At 34.6% G+C, this 18871-nt stretch overlaps 5 protein-coding genes across 5 annotated transcripts; 2 read left to right on the top strand and 3 right to left on the bottom strand.

Moving 5' to 3' along the window:
• Positions 1-1560: 1560 nt before the first annotated feature.
• Positions 1561-4792, top strand: LOC103835627. The gene is made up of 7 exons (XM_009111810.3): positions 1561-2335; positions 2425-2577; positions 3373-3591; positions 3699-3814; positions 3927-4093; positions 4180-4334; positions 4413-4792. The coding sequence occupies exons 1-7, from the start codon at positions 2297-2299 to the stop codon at positions 4506-4508; spliced, it is 945 nt and encodes a 314-aa protein (XP_009110058.1). The 5' UTR covers positions 1561-2296; the 3' UTR covers positions 4509-4792.
• Positions 4793-6111: 1319 nt separating this feature from the next.
• Positions 6112-9002, top strand: LOC103835628 (ultraviolet-B receptor UVR8). The gene is made up of 8 exons (XM_009111811.3): positions 6112-6750; positions 6823-6978; positions 7054-7212; positions 7274-7432; positions 7528-7659; positions 7735-7899; positions 7977-8195; positions 8872-9002. The coding sequence occupies exons 1-7, from the start codon at positions 6558-6560 to the stop codon at positions 8150-8152; spliced, it is 1140 nt and encodes a 379-aa protein (XP_009110059.1). The 5' UTR covers positions 6112-6557; the 3' UTR covers positions 8153-8195; positions 8872-9002.
• A 97-nt stretch (positions 9003-9099) lies between these two features.
• Positions 9100-11206, bottom strand: LOC103835629. The gene is made up of 4 exons (XM_009111812.3): positions 10493-11206; positions 10268-10413; positions 9738-9803; positions 9100-9644 (listed from the first exon to the last, which is right to left on the bottom strand). Exons 1-4 carry the CDS (start codon positions 11127-11129, stop codon positions 9270-9272), a joined length of 1224 nt encoding a protein of 407 aa, XP_009110060.2. The 5' UTR covers positions 11130-11206; the 3' UTR covers positions 9100-9269.
• Positions 11207-13334: 2128 nt separating this feature from the next.
• On the bottom strand, positions 13335-14964 carry LOC103835631. The gene is made up of 2 exons (XM_009111813.3): positions 13806-14964; positions 13335-13723 (listed from the first exon to the last, which is right to left on the bottom strand). The coding sequence occupies exons 1-2, from the start codon at positions 14322-14324 to the stop codon at positions 13439-13441; spliced, it is 804 nt and encodes a 267-aa protein (XP_009110061.1). The 5' UTR covers positions 14325-14964; the 3' UTR covers positions 13335-13438.
• Positions 14965-15474: 510 nt separating this feature from the next.
• LOC103835632 (tetratricopeptide repeat protein 38) lies at positions 15475-18871 on the bottom strand. Its single transcript, XM_009111814.2, has 15 exons — positions 18714-18871; positions 18154-18273; positions 17899-18051; positions 17692-17790; positions 17497-17598; positions 17260-17403; positions 17079-17173; positions 16862-16991; positions 16659-16763; positions 16478-16584; positions 16350-16401; positions 16169-16258; positions 16013-16097; positions 15871-15935; positions 15475-15758 (listed from the first exon to the last, which is right to left on the bottom strand). The coding sequence occupies exons 1-15, from the start codon at positions 18765-18767 to the stop codon at positions 15663-15665; spliced, it is 1497 nt and encodes a 498-aa protein (XP_009110062.1). The 5' UTR covers positions 18768-18871; the 3' UTR covers positions 15475-15662.

Raw genomic sequence — 18871 nt, forward strand, 5'->3', positions numbered from 1 at the left:
TTTTTTTTGCTGTAGATTTTTTAAAGAAAGAAAAGCTTTATTGGTTAACATATATGATTTTGAACTAAATTGTGGTTTTTTAAAGCATCTACGGTCAAGTCACGGTTTCTATTGAGGGTGGTCAAAAGTAAGGAAAGAAGATTGATTTGGTTCGCTGCATAGATTTTCGTCAGATACTACTTTTACAGGTTTCAACCCAGGTTCTAAAACGCGGCTGCACTGCCAGATTAAACGGCAGGGAAATGCTAAGCGGAGGTTAAGCGAGACGATTTTGTCTTATTCGGCTAATAACTCGGAGTCATAAAAAAAAATTCAAGTTTTTGAGGTTTTGAGCTTATAATCGAGTTCTAGATGTTAAATCTATAAATATTAAGTATAAACATCAAGAAAAATGCAAAAGAAACAGATGAAATCAGTGGAACAAAACTGTGGCGGCTTTGCAATTAAGTTTGCGAAACTCTAAAACATATTGGGGAAGAAGATAAATTTACAACTATGCTATTAATGAAAAAAACAAAAAAAAATAGCAAAAAACGGAGACTGGGATCGAACTCGCGAACGGTCCCTTATATTTAAGCTTCAGAAACCACTTTCCATAGATAATATCATTACCTAAAACGGAAATCATCTATTCATATCTATAATATATCAGAAAATTGAATAATCATTAAAAATTAATCCCCGATTAATCGGCGATTAATCTCTGATTTTTCTCCAACTCGCTAGACCCAAACCGACCGTCCGATTCGCGCTAGATTCCGAACATGGGTTTCAACATTTAGGCTTCGAATGGTGACCATCGTTCCGCCCCACTCTGCAGTTAACAGTAACAAAAATCTCTACATATATTATATATCTATACATTTTTATAACTGTTAAAACTGCACTGCAGTTGAATCGCTTGTTCCGCACCGCTTAAACCGCAGTCACTATCTAAAACCTTAATTGATTCACTTTTAAATAAATGGCAAAAAAATTTATTACCCACTAAAACCATGATAAAACATGAACATTAATTTTTGATATACTTTTGTCGGTATCAACTCCCAATAATGATGCTCTAATATATCTGTTCGTCTCGTGTCCCTGATGTGAATAGATACGGTTACTGCACGCCGTACACGTGTTGACTTCGTGGCTTGTGTTGACTTCGTGGCTTTAACTGAGCTACCACTATCCCATCAAATATTCGTTCGATAATTTATTGGTTTTATACGATTGTCTTCCACTATCCCTATAAAATTCAGTTTAATTACTGTCGGCTAGCAATTGGTATTTTTCGACGCTAGGCTTGGGCATTCGGGGTCCCAATCGGGTTTCGGTTTTATCCATTCGGGTTTCGGTTTTTCGGGTTTATCAAAATCAGCCCCATTCGGATTATATGAAAGTTCGGTTCGGGACCGGTTCGGGTTCTATCGGGTTCGGGTCGGGGTTAGTAAATCTTCAAAGAACCGGCACAACCCAATATACTTTCGGGTTCGGGTCCCAATCGATTTTTCGGTTTAAAAGTACCTGATTTTTACCTATTTTAGAACTAAAACATGAGTAAAATCGGTTCTTCAATTTTAAAATATCTGATTTGTACCTATTTTGTAACCAAAAGTTAAGTAAAATCGATTCAAAAATAAGGAACATCAACCTTGATCATTCAAAATCAAACGAAAAGTAAACATATTTACTGATAAAAAGAAAACCAAATAAATAAAAGCATAAAACGAAAACCAAGTTCTCATGAAATGAGAAACATTGTTTAACGAAAACAAAATCTAAATCTAAATACTTAAAGATTCAACGGCCAACTTCAACCATCAACCTTCATGCAATAGAACCACCAACATTCATGTAATAGAACCATCAACCTTCATGTAATAGATAAGTATTTTAGATGTTCAATATTTCTTAGTGTATTTTGGATACATATTAGGAATTGAGATCATGTTTGGTATAAGATCTTTTCGAGGTTTTAAATGTTTCGGGTTCTATCGGATATCCATTTAGATTCGGGTTCGGTTCGGATAATACCCATAACCCAAAATACCACAAAACAAGATCCATTCGGTATTTACATCGGGTTCGGATCGGTTCGGATTCATTTTTATCGGATCGGATTCGGTTCGGGTTATCGGATTCGGTTTATTTGCCCAGGCCTATTCGACGCTCTTTTTCAAATAATAATAGTTAATTACACTAAACATTTTTAACATGATTACGTACGAATCTACTATATGATATAAGATTAACAACAATCAAGCAAAGTTGTATTTCTCATACTCACAGAGCTCAAAGATCTTACAACATGGGTACTCTCGACTTGCCTCACGCTTCATCATTCAAGGTTCTTTCTCTAATATTTTTCTAATTCTTACAAAATTCAGATCAGTTAATCAGCGTGATAATAAATACATGTTTATATTGTGTAATCAGGGAGGAAGTGAAACATTTCTTCGTGATGTGCTTGAAAGTATACTTAAAACGTACTTGAGGAAGAATCCGATGGCCAAGACGGTATGGGAACTAGTTCAGTCTATGGACAACGAAAAGATCTCCTACGACCACTTCTTTTTCAGGACATTCAAGGTACTAACTTACAATTCAAGAATTGGTTTAACTAATTATTAGGAATATATATCCCACATTGGGAATTCTAAGGAATTCTAATAGTTTATTATGGGTTTCCAAACTTAAAACCAATTGGTGATTAGTGGATTAGCCCTAACCATTTATATATTACTTAATGTCCCTTAGAATTCCCAATGTGAGATATATATCCCTAATACCTCTTCTCGAGATGATGGTTCTTATCAGTCAGAAATCTCGGAATTTTAAGACAGTTATATTCGGTCGAGCGAGTCAATTACGACATTTATATCCGGTTGGATAAGATTATATTAATTAGGAGTTTTTAGGGTATTTAGGATCTGGGCTCTGATACCATGTTAGATTCGAGTTTATTATGAGTTTCCAACTTAAAACCAATTAGTGATTAGTGGATTAGCCCTAACCATTTATATATTACTTAATGTCCCTTAGAATTCCCGATGTGAGATATATATCCCTAATACTAACTTTGCGCATGCCCGGCTCTGTCTTAAGCCCAACACGTTGGTTTTTTACACATCAAAAGTTTAAGAATGTTTTCAAGAAAAAAGAAGATATAAGAGTTTAAGTGCATCATTTTTGAAATTATGGTTATGAGTTATGAGTTATGACTAAGATAAATGGCTTTCAAACTTCCATGGAGTATAAACTTTCATGTAGGGTCCATTGTGCTTGTTAGTAGGCTACAATTTTTTTTTCTTCCTTTTTATGCTTTTAACTACAATATGGAGCGTTCTCTCACTGATTTTGTTTATTTATTTGGGTGTGTTTTAGGTTGATGGTTATGGGATAGAATCTTTGTCGAGCTTTTTCATGGATTATGGATATAAAATTGGAGGCAGACTTGAATTTCCAAAAAACAAAGTACAACTTGTGTGGCTTTCTCCTCCGGATATTCACGTCTCGGGTGATGGTCACGGTCTAGGCAATGGCCCTTTGCCACGGCTTGTTATAGCTGAGCTTCTTGTGGACGAATTAAGCCTTGAATCACAGGTATGGATAACAACGAACATAATGTTGTCATTATGAGAGTCTTCGACGTATCTAATTTGTGGTTATACATGATTTTTTTGACATTTTCCAAATGTATGGTTAATTAGGAGATAATAAGGAAGTATTTGAAACCAGAAGGTGGTAAGCAAGCGATTCTTTCAAGTACTTTGGGGTCTTTAATTTGGGAAAAGCCAACATCCGCCGAATTTAATCAACTTGTCAAGTATATATATATCAGATAACTTCTTAAACATTAATAATATATAACTTTTACTTAATACATTTGGTGGTTATAGAGCTGATCAACGTTTTAATTATATGTATGAATGGTAAAGAGAGAGTGAGTATGCGGCATGGGCGCTTATCCACGGCTACACATTGAACCATCTTGCTGTTGCGGTTCATCGACTTAAACATCGTTTCAGTGACATTAACTACGTCCAAGAGTACTTCCAAGAAAATGGATTCAAACTGAACAAAGTCGGAGGAGATATTCTTAACGGTTTAATTTTCTTCTCTTATTAAAAATTTTCATTTGAATTGTTCTATTCTGTAACCTTTATTGAAATGTATGAAAATATCTTTCAGAGAGTGAAGACGGTCTACTCTTACAAGTGACGTTGGCGTCGGAGAAAGTTGCGATTGAATTTGCAGACGGGGTAACTGAACCCATCACAGCTTCATTCATTGAGTTTGTTCAACGTCTAGTTCTTCCACAGTTCAAAGATGTACCGATTGATGAGGTACAAAGCGATTACATTCATTACATATTATGATACATATTGTTCGACATTTTTTTTTTCATTTTCGTTGTGATGCAGATCAAAGAATTTCATAGACGTGAGGGACTCGAGCAAGCTAACGCCAACCGCATTATGCAAAGCACCCTTTCACAGCACAAGAATGAAACCAACTGACTTGTCTTGTTCAGCTCACTGTATGTCAAATTTGTGTGTGTTTAATTGTTCGTATGGGATTTGGATCATTTGCAAGCAAGATCAAATTATTTGTATGTGTTTAACCTACATAACCTCTCATGATGGCTGATGAATAACGGAGAACACAATGTCATGGTGTGGTATTTGTTGTGTTTTTCCTTTTCCAAATATAATAATTTGTGTGAGTGGAGATAACCCGCTAAGTGATTTGATTACCTTTGTAGCACAATAAAATCAGATTTATTGGAGTTCCCTTTTAGTAATAGTGATATGTGAAAAAAGACAACCTGTCGAAATTTTTATATGCCGCCTACTAAGTAGTACTCCCTCTGTTCCTTAATATTACATATTCTAAATTTTTTTTTTTTTAAAATGATTCATTTTTTATATTTTCAAAACATGTTTTATTAATTAATTTCAAATTTCAAAAAACTTAATTGCACTTACTGAATTTTTATTGGCTTAAAATTATGGAATAAAGATAAACACAAAAAAATTATGCAAATTTAATATGTTTTATTAAAATATGTGAAAAAACTAGAATATGTAATATTAAGAAACAGAGGGAGTAAGATATTACAACTTAAATGTAATTGAGAATCACACAGGAAAGAAAACAAATAAAATAGTAATCCTATATATATTAATTGAGAAACATTACAATTTATTTTTGTAATCACGTGTCATCACTAGGTTGATTATTTGAATCATTAGAAAAAATAAGTTGGTTCATCCAATTATATAATAAAATTTTGACTAAACTAACCATAAATAAATGTTACGGAATTTTCTAATATGGCTAAAGTATATATGACAATGAATGATTTTGAATATTAAAAAATTTGATAAATTTTTTTTTTAAAAAAAATTTGATAAAAATTAGTGTATCTTCTATCATATTTGTTTAATTTTAAAATATTAAAATAAATTAAACAATCACAATAACCATATAATAAAAATTTAGATTTTAATATATATGTTATATTTTGAATTTTTAAAAACGACTATAAATTACTAAAACTGTTAAAAGTTTCACATTCAAATTTTGTGATCCATGGTTTAAAATTTTTGTTATGACAAAATACAAATGATTACAAAATCATAAAAGTAAAAAGTCTAATTTAATTAATTATTAAGATTAAAAAATATATATATTTATCGTTTTAAATTAAACTATAAACTCTATAAAATACATAAATATTTTAGTTTCAAAAATTACTTTGAACAATTTTTTGATAAAAGCTTTGAACGAACACTGACAACTTTACTTTATTTAAAAATTATAAATTACTAAGACTATTAATTTCACAATGAAAATTTTGTTATCAGTAATTTAAAGTTTTAGCTATTAAAGATACAAATGATCAAAAACACCATATGAGTAGAAAATATCATATAATAGACATTAATATTAAAAATATACTTTGTATGTTAATATCATTTAAATTTAATTACATATCCTATCAAATAAAAAAAATATTGTTTAGATTAATAAAATTGATTTATATGTTCGTACCAATTTAATTGTATATATAATAGTTACTGAATTTTTATTATTCAATATATATTTATTATTTTATAATATGTAAAAAGATATAATACATAAAATAATTTTAATATATAATGTTCATCTTAACCTAGTCTCCTAAAAATGATACAAGATATACAAGAGGCAATAGATTTTCTGAAAAATATATAAGGAAAATATTTGTCTTAGAGATCACTTAGATTTGGAGGCCATGGTTTAAAACCGGTTAGTTGCAATATAAAAAGCATCTTGACTATCAACAATCTAAAATCATAGGACTCTCATGTGTAACTCCAAAATCAGCTAACGAAATTTAAAATCATTTTATTTCTTCAACGATCACGAAATATTATAGGCAAATTTTAAACCCGATTAAAATCAATTTATTTCATAAGAACTAAAACCATAATAACACTCACAGCCGGTTTGGTCGTTAAGACAAAAGTACGCAACGACCAAACCATCAAATTCAAAGAAACCTAATTTCAACCGTCAGATAAATGTCCGAACTCAACGAGGCTCCATCTCCAGCTGATGAAGAAGAAGTATGGAGCTGGGGCGCAGGCACGGACGGCCAGTTAGGGACTTCCAAGCTGCAAGACGAGCATCTCCCGCAGCTTCTCTCGCTGACCTCACTTCCTTCCATCTCGATGCTCGCATGCGGCGGCGCTCACGTCATCGCCTTGACTTCTGGTAGGTGAACTAAACACCCAAATCTTCGTTCAAGTTTGCTGCTTAAAGTATGCTCTTTTATTTCTTTTGCAGGTGGCAAAGTGTTCACATGGGGAAGAGGAAACTCTGGTCAATTAGGACATGGGGACAACCTCAACACTTCATTGCCAAAGTTACTATCTTTCTTTGACGACGACTATTTTATATCTCAAGCTTCAGCCGGATGGAGTCACTCTGCTTTTGTTTCAGGTCAACTTAAAATGAAAATGTTTTGTAATTTCACAAAGAGAGAGATTGATCTCACTTGTCTGTTTGTATGTGTAGATTCTGGCTCCCTTTTTACATGTGGGAATGGCTCGTTTGGTCAGCTTGGTCTTGGTGATAACATCTCACTCACCTCTCCAGCTAAAGTCTCTTACTTTGTTGATAAGAGTGTGAAGATGGTAGCTTGTGGTATGCGCCACTCACTTGTCTTGTTCTCAGGTAACACTTCTGATTCTTCATTCTCCGGTTTCTCCATTTGATTTATCTTTGTGGTCTTCAGAGAATCAAGTGTGTGGATTCGGATCTGGAAAACGTGGACAGCTAGGTGTGTCATCAGAGAGAACAAAATCAGTAAACCTTCCATGTGCTGTCTCTGGACTAGAAGATGTTGAGGTTGTTCGTATAGCAGCTAATGGAGATCACAGTGCAGCGTTATCTGGTTTGATTAATCCTTTAACTCTCTTCATTCTCAGATTCATTGATTGATTCGAATCATGTAATTGTTAAACCCTGTCTTCTGATGTGCTTGACCAGCTAATGGAGAGTTGTTCACTTGGGGAAGAGGATTCTGCGGCAGCCCTGATGTTCAAACCCCTCAGTGTTTGCCTTCATATGAATCTTTCAGAGATGTTGCTTTAGGATGGAATCATGCTTTACTGCTAACCGGTAATTTCCATTGTGGATGAATTAATAACTTTCATTATCTCTCACTGAACTCATTCTTATGGTCTTGTGGAACAGTTGATGGCAAAGTGTTCAAGCTTGGTAACACCCTTGATAAACAATCCGAGAAGCAACAACTGCAAGAAGGTTCATCTGAAACTCTCTTGGAGAAAGTTCATGGTTTTGATGGAGTTAAAGTTGTGCAAATTGCAGCAGGAGCTGAGCATTCTGCTGCTGTAACAGGTAAATGGGGGAGAGAGGCAATACATCTCTTTGTTCTTCAGATTTTATGAGTTCTAAGCAAACAACCTGCCTTGCAGAGAGTGGAGAAGTTCAGACATGGGGATGGGGTGAACATGGCCAGCTAGGTCTTGGAGATACCAATGATCAGACCAATCCTCAACTGGTGAGCTTAGGAAGTGGAGACCTGCAGACTAAAGAGACCAAAGTATATTGCGGAAGTGGATTTACCTATGTTGTAAGGCGAAAACAATAGCTTTCTTCTTCACCAACTTCATCATAGAATTGGATGTATTATAGTTTTAACCTACGTTGCACGGAAGCTTCATCGGACGTCCGCTTCCCGCTTCGGAACCGGAATCGGAATCGGAACCTCGTGGAAGCTTGCGGAATCTCGCTTCCAAAACGTTTCTAAAATATTCTCTTTAAAAACCTGTTGGAAGCTTATGATTCCGTTTTGGAATCACGCTTCCGTTTTAAAAAAAAATACAATGTATATCAATAAAATATAAAACCATAGTTTTAATCTATATAAAATAAAAAAAATTAATAATAATGAATATTGAGTTATAAATATACAAATATCAAAAATAATACTATAAATTATCTTTATGCATTGAGATTTTTTATTAAAGATATAGCACATATTGAAACATAGTGTCAATTATTTATGAAGTATTAAAAATAATTAATATAATATTTTTTGTAAACATAATTTATGTGTATTTTTACAATTTTAATATAAAATCATTTCAAAATTATTATAAATGAATAAATGTTTTATTTCAAATTTAAATCATATAATTTTTAGTCCTAATTTTTTAAAAATTTTGCATATATATATATATATATATATATTTATATGGATATACGCTTCCAACACGTACCCGCTTCCTAATATTTTAAAAAATCTCGCTTCTGCGCTTCCTTACGCTTCCGCTTCCACGTACCCGCTTCCGTTTCCATGTAACATAGGTTTTAACTTGTGTAACATTATACAGTGCAAGAACTCCATTGTTTGCATGATTCTCGTCAGAGGAACATAATGGGTTTTGTATCATTACAGTGATGGAAAATTTGAGATACACAACAGATTTTTGTTACTTGATGCCCCCTCTTCTGCATACATGGACAATCTACAAGCCACGTTTCATACGCTAATTGTTACTGCTTTTTGGATGAATATGTAATGGCTCTCATGAAAGAGAAAAAGAAGAACGGATCATTTTGATGGCCACAAAAGACGAACAAAAGTTCATACATAACAAAAGAGCGCCATTTGATTAAAGTTCCAAACCCGAGATCGGCTTATATATGAGTTATAGCGGAAAACATAGAGAGACGCACTCAAAAGCCACAAAGAGACAGTAAAGCTAAGACGCAACACTAACATTAGAGTCTTGGTGGTTGTTGTTGTACGAATGGCCATTTCCTCCACCACCACCACCACCACCACCACGTCCCCTTCCTCTGTTGTTGTAGTGGCTCCTTTGGTAACCGTTTCCACCTGAATTATCATAAGATTCATACCGCCCGTTTGAGTATCCACCACCACCACCTCGACCTCCCCGGGGGGCATTGGAATAACCTCTTCTAGCACCTCTATGACCTCTCTGGTTCTGGTGGGATCCTCGTGGCACATACTGTTGCTGCTGGTAATCTCTCTTTGACCTCCCTCCTTCCACCTGAGTATAGCCTTGTTCCTGCTGTCCTTGAACCACCTCTCCTTCCGTCACTACTGACTCATCCTTCAAACCCAAAAATAAAATAAAATAAAATAAATCATCAGATTCAGCCTCGAGCAATCGATTTAAAGATACTTTCGCATTTCGCAAGATTACCTTTGGCTGCTCAGATTGATCATTAACATAAGATTCTTGTTCTTTAAAGTTTGATGCGTCTTCTTCCTGCAAACAACAGAGAACATCAGTCTTGCTCAAGAGACCACAAAGGAATGGATTTGTATGTTCTCAAACATCACATAACTAGACATTCAGAAACATGTCTCAACATTTCCATATAGTGCATAAAATTATTGTAACGATTTGTAATTCACCACCACTCGCATGAATAAACCCGAAACATATAGTAGAACACAACAAAACTTGTTCTAGCCAAGATGAAGTGTCCTTTCGGTGTCCTCTAAAACCAAAACAACACTTCCAAGTTCTAACAACCAAACAAGCAACTTAAGATATGTACTTCTCTATCCTATTCCTATCCAAACAACTTAGCTTACTGATGTTCTCATTCCACATTTCACTCTTACGATTGAATCACAGCACAATCCGAATACAAACTGATCACTAATCTCCTCCTTCAGATCAAGTTAGAGCTTTGCATCTCACATATACACTAAAAAAGTGAATACCTTTTGCTCACTGTCAGCAGCTACTTGGAAAGAACCGTAGCTACCAGCTTCAGCCGCTGCTTCAACCGGTGCCACTACCATCTCCGGTGTAATCGTAAAGTAATTAGAACCCATAATCTTCTTCACTTTCTCTCTCAACACAGCATCTGAAACACACGAAAACCTCAATAACTAAAACCAAACCAAAACTCAAAAACTCAAAAACAAAGTTGGTATTTTTCTTACACGAAACATCACAGTTAGACTCAATCGGCTGATCCGAGTTCGCTAACCACAGCTTCGCATGCTCAACGCAACGCTCCAACGCATTCTTATGAGACAAACTCGAATCAGCAGGCCTAGAGACCATCATCCCCCAAAGGCGCGAGATCAAGTCCAGATCTTTATCACACAACAGATCCGTGGACTCATCCGTAACAGTATCGTACACCAAACAGCACCCTCTCTCGTGCGTCCTCGTCATCATAATCGACGCCAGCTCGCTCTGCGACTTCACCTCGAAGAGCGAGCCAAAGTACAACAGATTCACCAAATCCTCCAGCTTTTGGACTTCCTTCTCCTCCTCCGGAGCCACGGCGGTTGTTTGATCGGAGGAAGTGTGGTGAGTGGCGAGGGCGATTTCTTCGGAGACGGCGGCGGAGAGGGGAGCGCGGAGCTTGTCGAGCTCCTCGATGAGGACGACGACGGAGGGTTTGGAGCGGAGGACTTCTTGCTGCTCCTTGTTTAGGGTTTTGCCCTGGGAGATCGATTCTTCCATTTGGGTGATTCTGTTGAGTTTCTTGCGGAGGGCGCGGAGGCGTTTGTTGATGAGGGCCATCACTGGTCCTTCGCCGGCGTCTGAGGTAGCGGTGGTAGTAGCCATGGTGATGGAGAAATGAGACGGTTAGGGTTTTTGTTGAGTGAGAGAGAGAGAGAGAGAGATAAGTTGAAGCGTCTGGTTATTGAGTTCTTTATTTATAAATTGGATTATTTTGATAGATTAGATTACTCCTAATTTCTAGATTAATATTTAATACTAGTGTTATTTATCGAAGCAAATCTCATTTTCAATTATTCGGTTACACTTTGAGATTTTTTGTAAACTATTTGTCGCGGATTAGATATTTTTAATGACTTTTTTTTTTAAAATCAATTCTTGGAAATAACAAACGAAAGTACACACAAATTATGCAAAATCTATCTTATTAAAACTCATGTACAAAATTGGAGTGTTTGGAGACTTGAATAGGACTTTTAAAAATTTGGAGTGTTTGGAAACATGGATTGAAGTCTTTTAAAAAAAAATATTTTTGTTTGAAAACAAGGATAGTAGTATTAAGAAAAAAAAGTAATGGGCTTATGTTTTTTTAAAAAATTGAAAGTTATCTAGGCCACTTTTAAAATATATCAAAATGGGTCAATCTAATTCCCTAAAAAATTTTTTTCTAAACTAACCATAAAACAAAATTTAAACTTTATATACATATTTCAAATCAAAATAATAATTCAAATTTGATTTATATCAAAAATTGATTCAAAAATATACATATATTCAAAAATGGATTTTTACTAAACTATTTTTCAATAACCATTATAAAAAAATATTGTCAATATATATAAGAAAAATATAATACAAAGCCCAATTTGAAATACCAACTCAAATTATGGTTTTCATATTTCATATTAAGTTTTAAAAATATAATATATGTAATTATTTATATGATGGTATGTATAAAATACTATTAATTATATGATTACTTATATGATGGTACATATAAAATACGATTAATTATATGATGATAAAATACGATATATAATAATGACTAGGGATGGGCTTTTGGATACCCATACGGGTTTAGTTCTGATCGGTTTGTATTTTGAGTTTTCGGGGTCAAAGATTTCAGCCTTATTAGAATGTTTCTAAATTTTGGTTTGAGTTCGATTTGGATCTTTGCGGGTTTGGTTTGGGTTTGGATAACTAATTTAAATTATTTTTAAAGTCTTAAATCATTATATATTTTAAATTTCTCAAAATGTATAAATAAAATAATATATTACGTATAAATTTGAATAACATATGTCATAATACTTAAGCTTAACATATCAATTGACTTGATTTAAAATTTTGGATACGAAATCAATAATTATTTTAAGTATTTTTGGTGATTTGAGTATACTTTAATTATTTCAGATATTTACTTTTGACTATCTATATATATTTTCAAGTATTTAAACCAATTTAAAATATCATTTTTGATGTTTTATATACGTTAAATCTAAAAATAATTAATATATATAAGTATATAAATCTATTTTTAGATAAATTCGGATACCCAAATACTTCGGTTCGGATCAGATTCGGTTTTCTAAATAACAAAATTTTGAATAATTAGAATATTTAATCAATTTATGTTTGAGTTTGGTACTATATCTTTGGATCGGTATCGGTTATGTTCCTCGGATTCATTTTTCCAAATCCTAATAATTACATGAAAAACAAATATCAACATATTTTTTAAAATATACACCCGCGCGCCTGCGCGGGTCAAAATCTAGTTATTTTCTTACAGATGAAGACAGAACGTTTATACAACTGGACAAATAAAAAAGGATACGTTTCCAAAGGGATAGGTTTGACAACCCACTTTAAGGTGGACTGATGCATAGTGAATACTGAATAAGGTCATTAGTAATGTGCAATTTGATTTTTCAGGGTAGTGATGCTCGCATATGACTTCATGTGTGAATATTTGTATTTATTTACTGTATTTGTTATTATATCAACTCTTACTAAAGAGCAAGCAATGCTCAAGTACCACGAGTCTTGTATACAAGCTAACTCTGATTATCTTCTAGACTTCCTACAAGGTTCATATCATAATGCTCCACTACACAAGAAGACAATCACTCATTTCTAATGTCATAACTGAATATGGTTAGAGAGCTTCAAGCAGATACGGAAAACATTACATTTACAACAGTATGAGATACTAATACTCAGTGGAGGAGCCAATGAAGGATCGTTGACCCCTGTGAAATTTTGAATTTGATATAATTTATGCATATAATTGTTATATATATTTTTTGATTAATTGTTTAAATTCTCATGGTCTGACCGACCCCCTTCATTAGTTGAGTAATTTTGCATATGTAAATTTTGACCCTGGTAGATATTCTTTTTCTACTTCACGTCTAGATGCTAGCACAGAAGGGTACTAAAACGACATGCAACGTTCCAATGCTGGGAGGAAGTTGCAAACGAAGGGGAAACAGCTTGCCATCTAACGGACTGCGAGTGCACACCACAGCATCCTCCAAGCACGTTTCTTCTCGCAGCGTCCGAGTTAGCTCGGCCACGCTGTTTCCTTTAAACTTGCAAGCATATCCAACGGTTGATTCATCTCCCACATGTCCTTCATCATCAACGATATGGTAGTAAATCGTTCTCCCATCCGATTTCGGTGGAGACACAACCGACTGATAAAAATCAAAACTCGTGTCAAGATTGTAATTTTAAACAAATTCTGAGGGTGTTTTTATAATTATAAAAAGTACTCACATTTTGAAGAGAAGACGGTGTTCTCGAATGTGATGCGTACTCGGTCTCCAACGTGACTTGAGGATTATTCAAGATCTCAACAACATCAACATACCACGAGATGGAATCATGAGTAGCCGACAAATGAAGATTATCGTGCGTGACTGAGTTTCTCCACGGAGGAAGACCACCGTTAGCTTTTAGATAGTTACCGTATCTCGTCTTGAGCTTGATCTTGGAGCCTTCTCTCACCGGTTCCCACTCAACACACGAGTCGACACGACTCGGTTTTAACTGAATCACTTTCTTCCCCGTGCCTCCGAGCAAGAACCGCTCGTTCGAAGCGGTTAGGTATTTACCGTAACAGCTTTTAAGACGGATTACATTGTATGAATCGCTAACCGGTTCGATGGTCCATTGAGCGTTTTTGGTTGAACCGTTTCTGTCTTGTGTAACCGTTTCTTCGTTGTCGTCTGCTGATAGATACTTGTTGTGGCTGTTACGCATTCGAATAGCTTTAGCTTTCTGGAAAATCTCCATTGCTGATGATGTTTCGTTTTGGTCGAAGCTACTCGTCTTTCTCCTTTTGGTCGAAGCTGCTCGTCTTCTGTTAAAAAAAAAAAAAATTAATGAGTGGGGAATATGTAAGAAGAAGTGAAGATGTGGTCTGTGTATTTATACGTGTATCGGCTTTTGTGGCTAAGCGGACACGAACACGGGACTGGTTAGTGTTGTAAAGTAAAAGTGGAAATGTCAGACTTTGCCGACTGGATATTACCGCGTTTTAGTTTCGACGTCAGCACAATATGATAGCATGTTCTGTTAGCGTTTAGAACGTGTTGGTTGCTTCACGTGTTTGTAACGAGTCTCACGATTTCAAAGTAGCACACATGCATGCACAATGTTACATTTTCTGGATTTGCAAACTTCCAATCATGAGAAAGAGTCAGTGGCGAGAATTCCAAGACACCAGCTATATTATAGTCTGTGTTCCAGACCAAAATCAGAATATTAACATTTCTTTTACTTTCCAAGATTAAAATTTATAAATTCTATTCTAATGTTTTATAACTTTTGAACTTGAGAGTTAAATCTGAGAAGAAGCAAAGTAGAGTTAATATGTCGTTGATAACAATCATATATAACATATTTTATATATATAGATAATATAAATAAATTTTCAGTAAGGTTATAATTTTTTTTTTGAAAGAATGTTAAATTTATTCAAATAAAATTTTTATAAGTATATGTGGTGTTTTTTTGTGCAATATATTAATAACTTTTTAATTTAATAAATTTAACATTATTAAAAATTGTCACTATTTCCCCATGAATTTTTTTGGTAATTTTTTTTTAAAAAAATACTCAAATCAAAAATTTCTCAAATGAAATGAAGAAACATGTCCAGTGACAGTTATTTTAAAATTACTAACAAGTCTTAGCACTATGTTTTTTTTCTATTAATCACAAACTAATGACATTTGGAAGTTCTTAGTGATGCATCATACTGAAAAAATGATCATCTTCGGCATATTCCTAGGATTGATAATACAAAGGCAGGACACTTTTGCATGCGGTGTACGAAGTCAATCGTCCTATTTTGTCCATAAAGACACGGAGTTCCTCTATTTAGTCAGCAGATCCTTGAGTCTGTTTATGTTGCTGCAAAAAATGTAATACAAAACTTACATATTGACAATTTGAATCTGTAATCTTACGAGAACGTCTATTAGTCTTTTATGAACCAAATTTACATATAATGTTTAAGGTCAATTTTTACATTGACCTATATGACCATAACGAGTTAAATTATTGTAACAGAGTGCAAAAGCATGTCAAAAGGATGACAGGACGATGCTGTTATTTCGTTTGGTTCAATCAATCAAACTTGAAATATGAAGCTTCCAACGCCTTGGCTTTCTCACACGCAGTTATGACAGCTTCTGTATTGCCTTCCATAGCGTAACTCTTCTCCTGTTACAGCACATCAAAGTTTCATAAACCGTAAAAACAAATCATTCCATGTAAACGTATAAAAGTATCCTGAATCAATAATTATGCACATATAAAGTGACTTAAAGAATACCAGCAAACGCCACAAGAAAGGAGCACCATCTCTCTGTCTGATCCTCCTCTCCAGTACTTTAATCGCTGCAATGTGTTTAAAACGCAGAGTTAGCTTTGTAAAGGAAAAAAAACAAGCTGAAAAAGTGTTTTCGTGAGTGTACCACTAGAAGATTCGCCGTTGAGTAACAACAGTTTGTACCATATTTCATTAAATACATCCATCTGTAAATCCGATGCTCCAATCACCTATTTTGAACACGAAAGAGGTGAGCTCATTTTGCTGTATTTTCTTCCATAAGTGCAAGAACATGCATTACCTTATAGTCAGCAGCGTCAAAGTCTGGACCTAGCAGTTCTAGAGCTTTTTTGTAGTTGCCTTTCCCATATTCATAAACAGCTTCAGCAACCTGATTTAAATTAAGAAAAACGATCTTATGATATGATAAAAGAATTCAAGTAGTGTCATATAGTTATAAGTCAGTATCAATAAGAACTGACCTGGATGGCTTTCTGCATCAACTGTTGTTTCTTCTTGCTCATTTTAGATGTTCTGTTAGAATTAAATGAGTTGAGAAACAAAACTTTCACTTGAAAAATGTCACAAAAGAGAAAGAAGTAATACTAACCGGGACTTGAGGCCCTCGAGCAATACATGTGCCTGTGAAGTGTTTCCAACTTTACTCAATGCCCAAATTATTGTAATATCAAAAAGCCACTCCTGATACCACATTCCCTGAACAATTAAAATTGCGCAAAGTTTTAGAAGAAGTGCAAATAAATGCAAGGCAAAACAGATGAATTACTTACTATATCAGTCAAGCAGTTTGCAAGGATCTTCAGCCTGTCTAAAAACTCATCTAGTTTATCGCGTGTGTCCAAGCGTAACAACAAACCAAGAGCTTCCATATAAACCTGAAATTCAATAATACAAGTATAAGAAATGAGTTTGCTAATGGAAGTCTTATGTTCCATTTTTTAAAAGGGGAAGAAGCATGATAAGGGATACTTACATCTGTAGCAACAGCATCTTCTTTCTCCAGTTCTTTACACATTTGATGATCATATATTTCTTGTACCTTACTTAGAGGTGACCCTCCTTCCAAGTAACAAACAGCTACATGCCACCAATTATGCGAATACCTATTCAAACATTTGTTTTTTGTTTTTTTATATATTTAGTAGATGATCAGAAGATGTTTATAAGTAATTAGTAAATGATTTTTATACCTTAAGGAAGAGCAAGAATCCCATGAAGCTGAGCAACCTTCCATGAACTCTACTGCTTCGTTGAAACGACATTCAGTTTGAAGAACATGACATAACTGTCCAAAACACACACAAATGTAAGCTTGCATATGGATAAAAGGAAATATTACCAAAAGATTAGGGTAACAAACGTGGAACTCACGCAATGATGAGCCCAAGTGTCGTTTTTGTTGATCTCATATGCTTTCCTAGCAGCTTTCTCAGCTTCTGCTAAATGTCCAAGCTCCAATAAGGGAAAGGCAAGCATACCATAAACATAGTCTTGGTCTCGATTCTCCGGTATAATCTACCAAGTGAAAGTAAACAACAGATAATGATGACAAAGTAATTAATTGTTAACCATGCAGTAACCAATCAATTTGATCAACATGTGAGGCACCTTCTTAAACAGAGGCAAAGAGAGATCAGGTCGACCCATGTAGAAACACAGAATCTCTACTCTCTTCCAAGATAGCAAATCTCTGGGAAACTTTTTCAATAACTGAAAAACATAAAGAGTTTACATGAGAGTTAGAATAACGGCTAGGAGATCAAGCAGAACTATGAAGAACCAGAAGCCAAGAAACATCCTAACCTTAAAGTGTAACTCCAACGCCACGTCTTCGTCCATGTTATCAGATATCAAGTAATTAACAGCCTTGAAAACTGCTTTCTCATACGGTGTTGCTTTCCCCTAAGAGTAAAACCAATGAATTTTAGACAAGTGATAGACGCAGAGCATCTTTCCTTCACTTAGAATGAATACATAGACACTAGAATAAAAAAACAAGGTAGAGCTTACAAGATAAGATTCTGCAGCTTTAACATAGGTTTTGGCTCTGGAAAGGTCAGAAGAGATAAGGTAATGGGCAGCCAAAACGTTGCCCAAAACATAATCTTTATCATACAATGGAGCTTCTAGAATCACCTTCTTCTCTCTTCCGTAGCCAAGAACCTTCATCAGACGTACAACAATGTCAAAAAAAGCCAAAATGGGACTGACACAAAAGAGAAACGGTAGCAAAATATAACTCTACAGTAGCAAAGATAGATGAACCTGGTGAGAATAGGAGTTAATGGCAGCGATGCAATCATCTGAAGAGGTGTTGACCTCATAACCCCACCAAACATATCTGCTTCCTTTTCTGTACTTATGAATCTGACTTTCATCTTCCTTCTGTTGTACCGGAGATACGAAACAGAGTTCACGCATGAGGCTAACCGATACATAACAGATTGGTAAAGAAAAAAAAAACAGAATTCTCTAAACAGAGTGATAATATGTTCAAGGGTTTTTGTTTTCTTGTGTGACAAGTTACAAGACTCCGTCAAATAAATTATTTCCGATTGGTGATTTTATACGGTAAAAATATTTTAACAGTAAAAAAAGAGCCATATAAGGTTACATATAATGAAAAATGTAAGAGATAAAACGGCTAGTGTTCATTTCAATAAAGTGTTACTTATCACACCTATATAGCTATATTGGTTGGTCGTGCATATATTATGCATGCATCTGTTATTTTCGTATAACCGAAACGTTAAAAGAACAAATAAGAAGGCAGATGAATTATCCAAAAGACAGAACGATATCGCAATCGAAGAAAGGTCACTTACCATGCATTTCAAAGACATGGACAAGTTCTGACTAACACAATATGAAGCCTTCATTTTGATCAATCAACAGGATAAAACAAAAACTGGATTTTGCAGAAACTTGAGAAGATCCGGCAGGTATTTATTGACTTAGAATATGGGCAGAGAAAGGTGGCATA

The sequence above is a fragment of the Brassica rapa genome, chromosome A08, assembly GCF_000309985.2.
Source record: "Brassica rapa cultivar Chiifu-401-42 chromosome A08, CAAS_Brap_v3.01, whole genome shotgun sequence".
Lineage (NCBI taxonomy): Eukaryota > Viridiplantae > Streptophyta > Magnoliopsida > Brassicales > Brassicaceae > Brassica > Brassica rapa.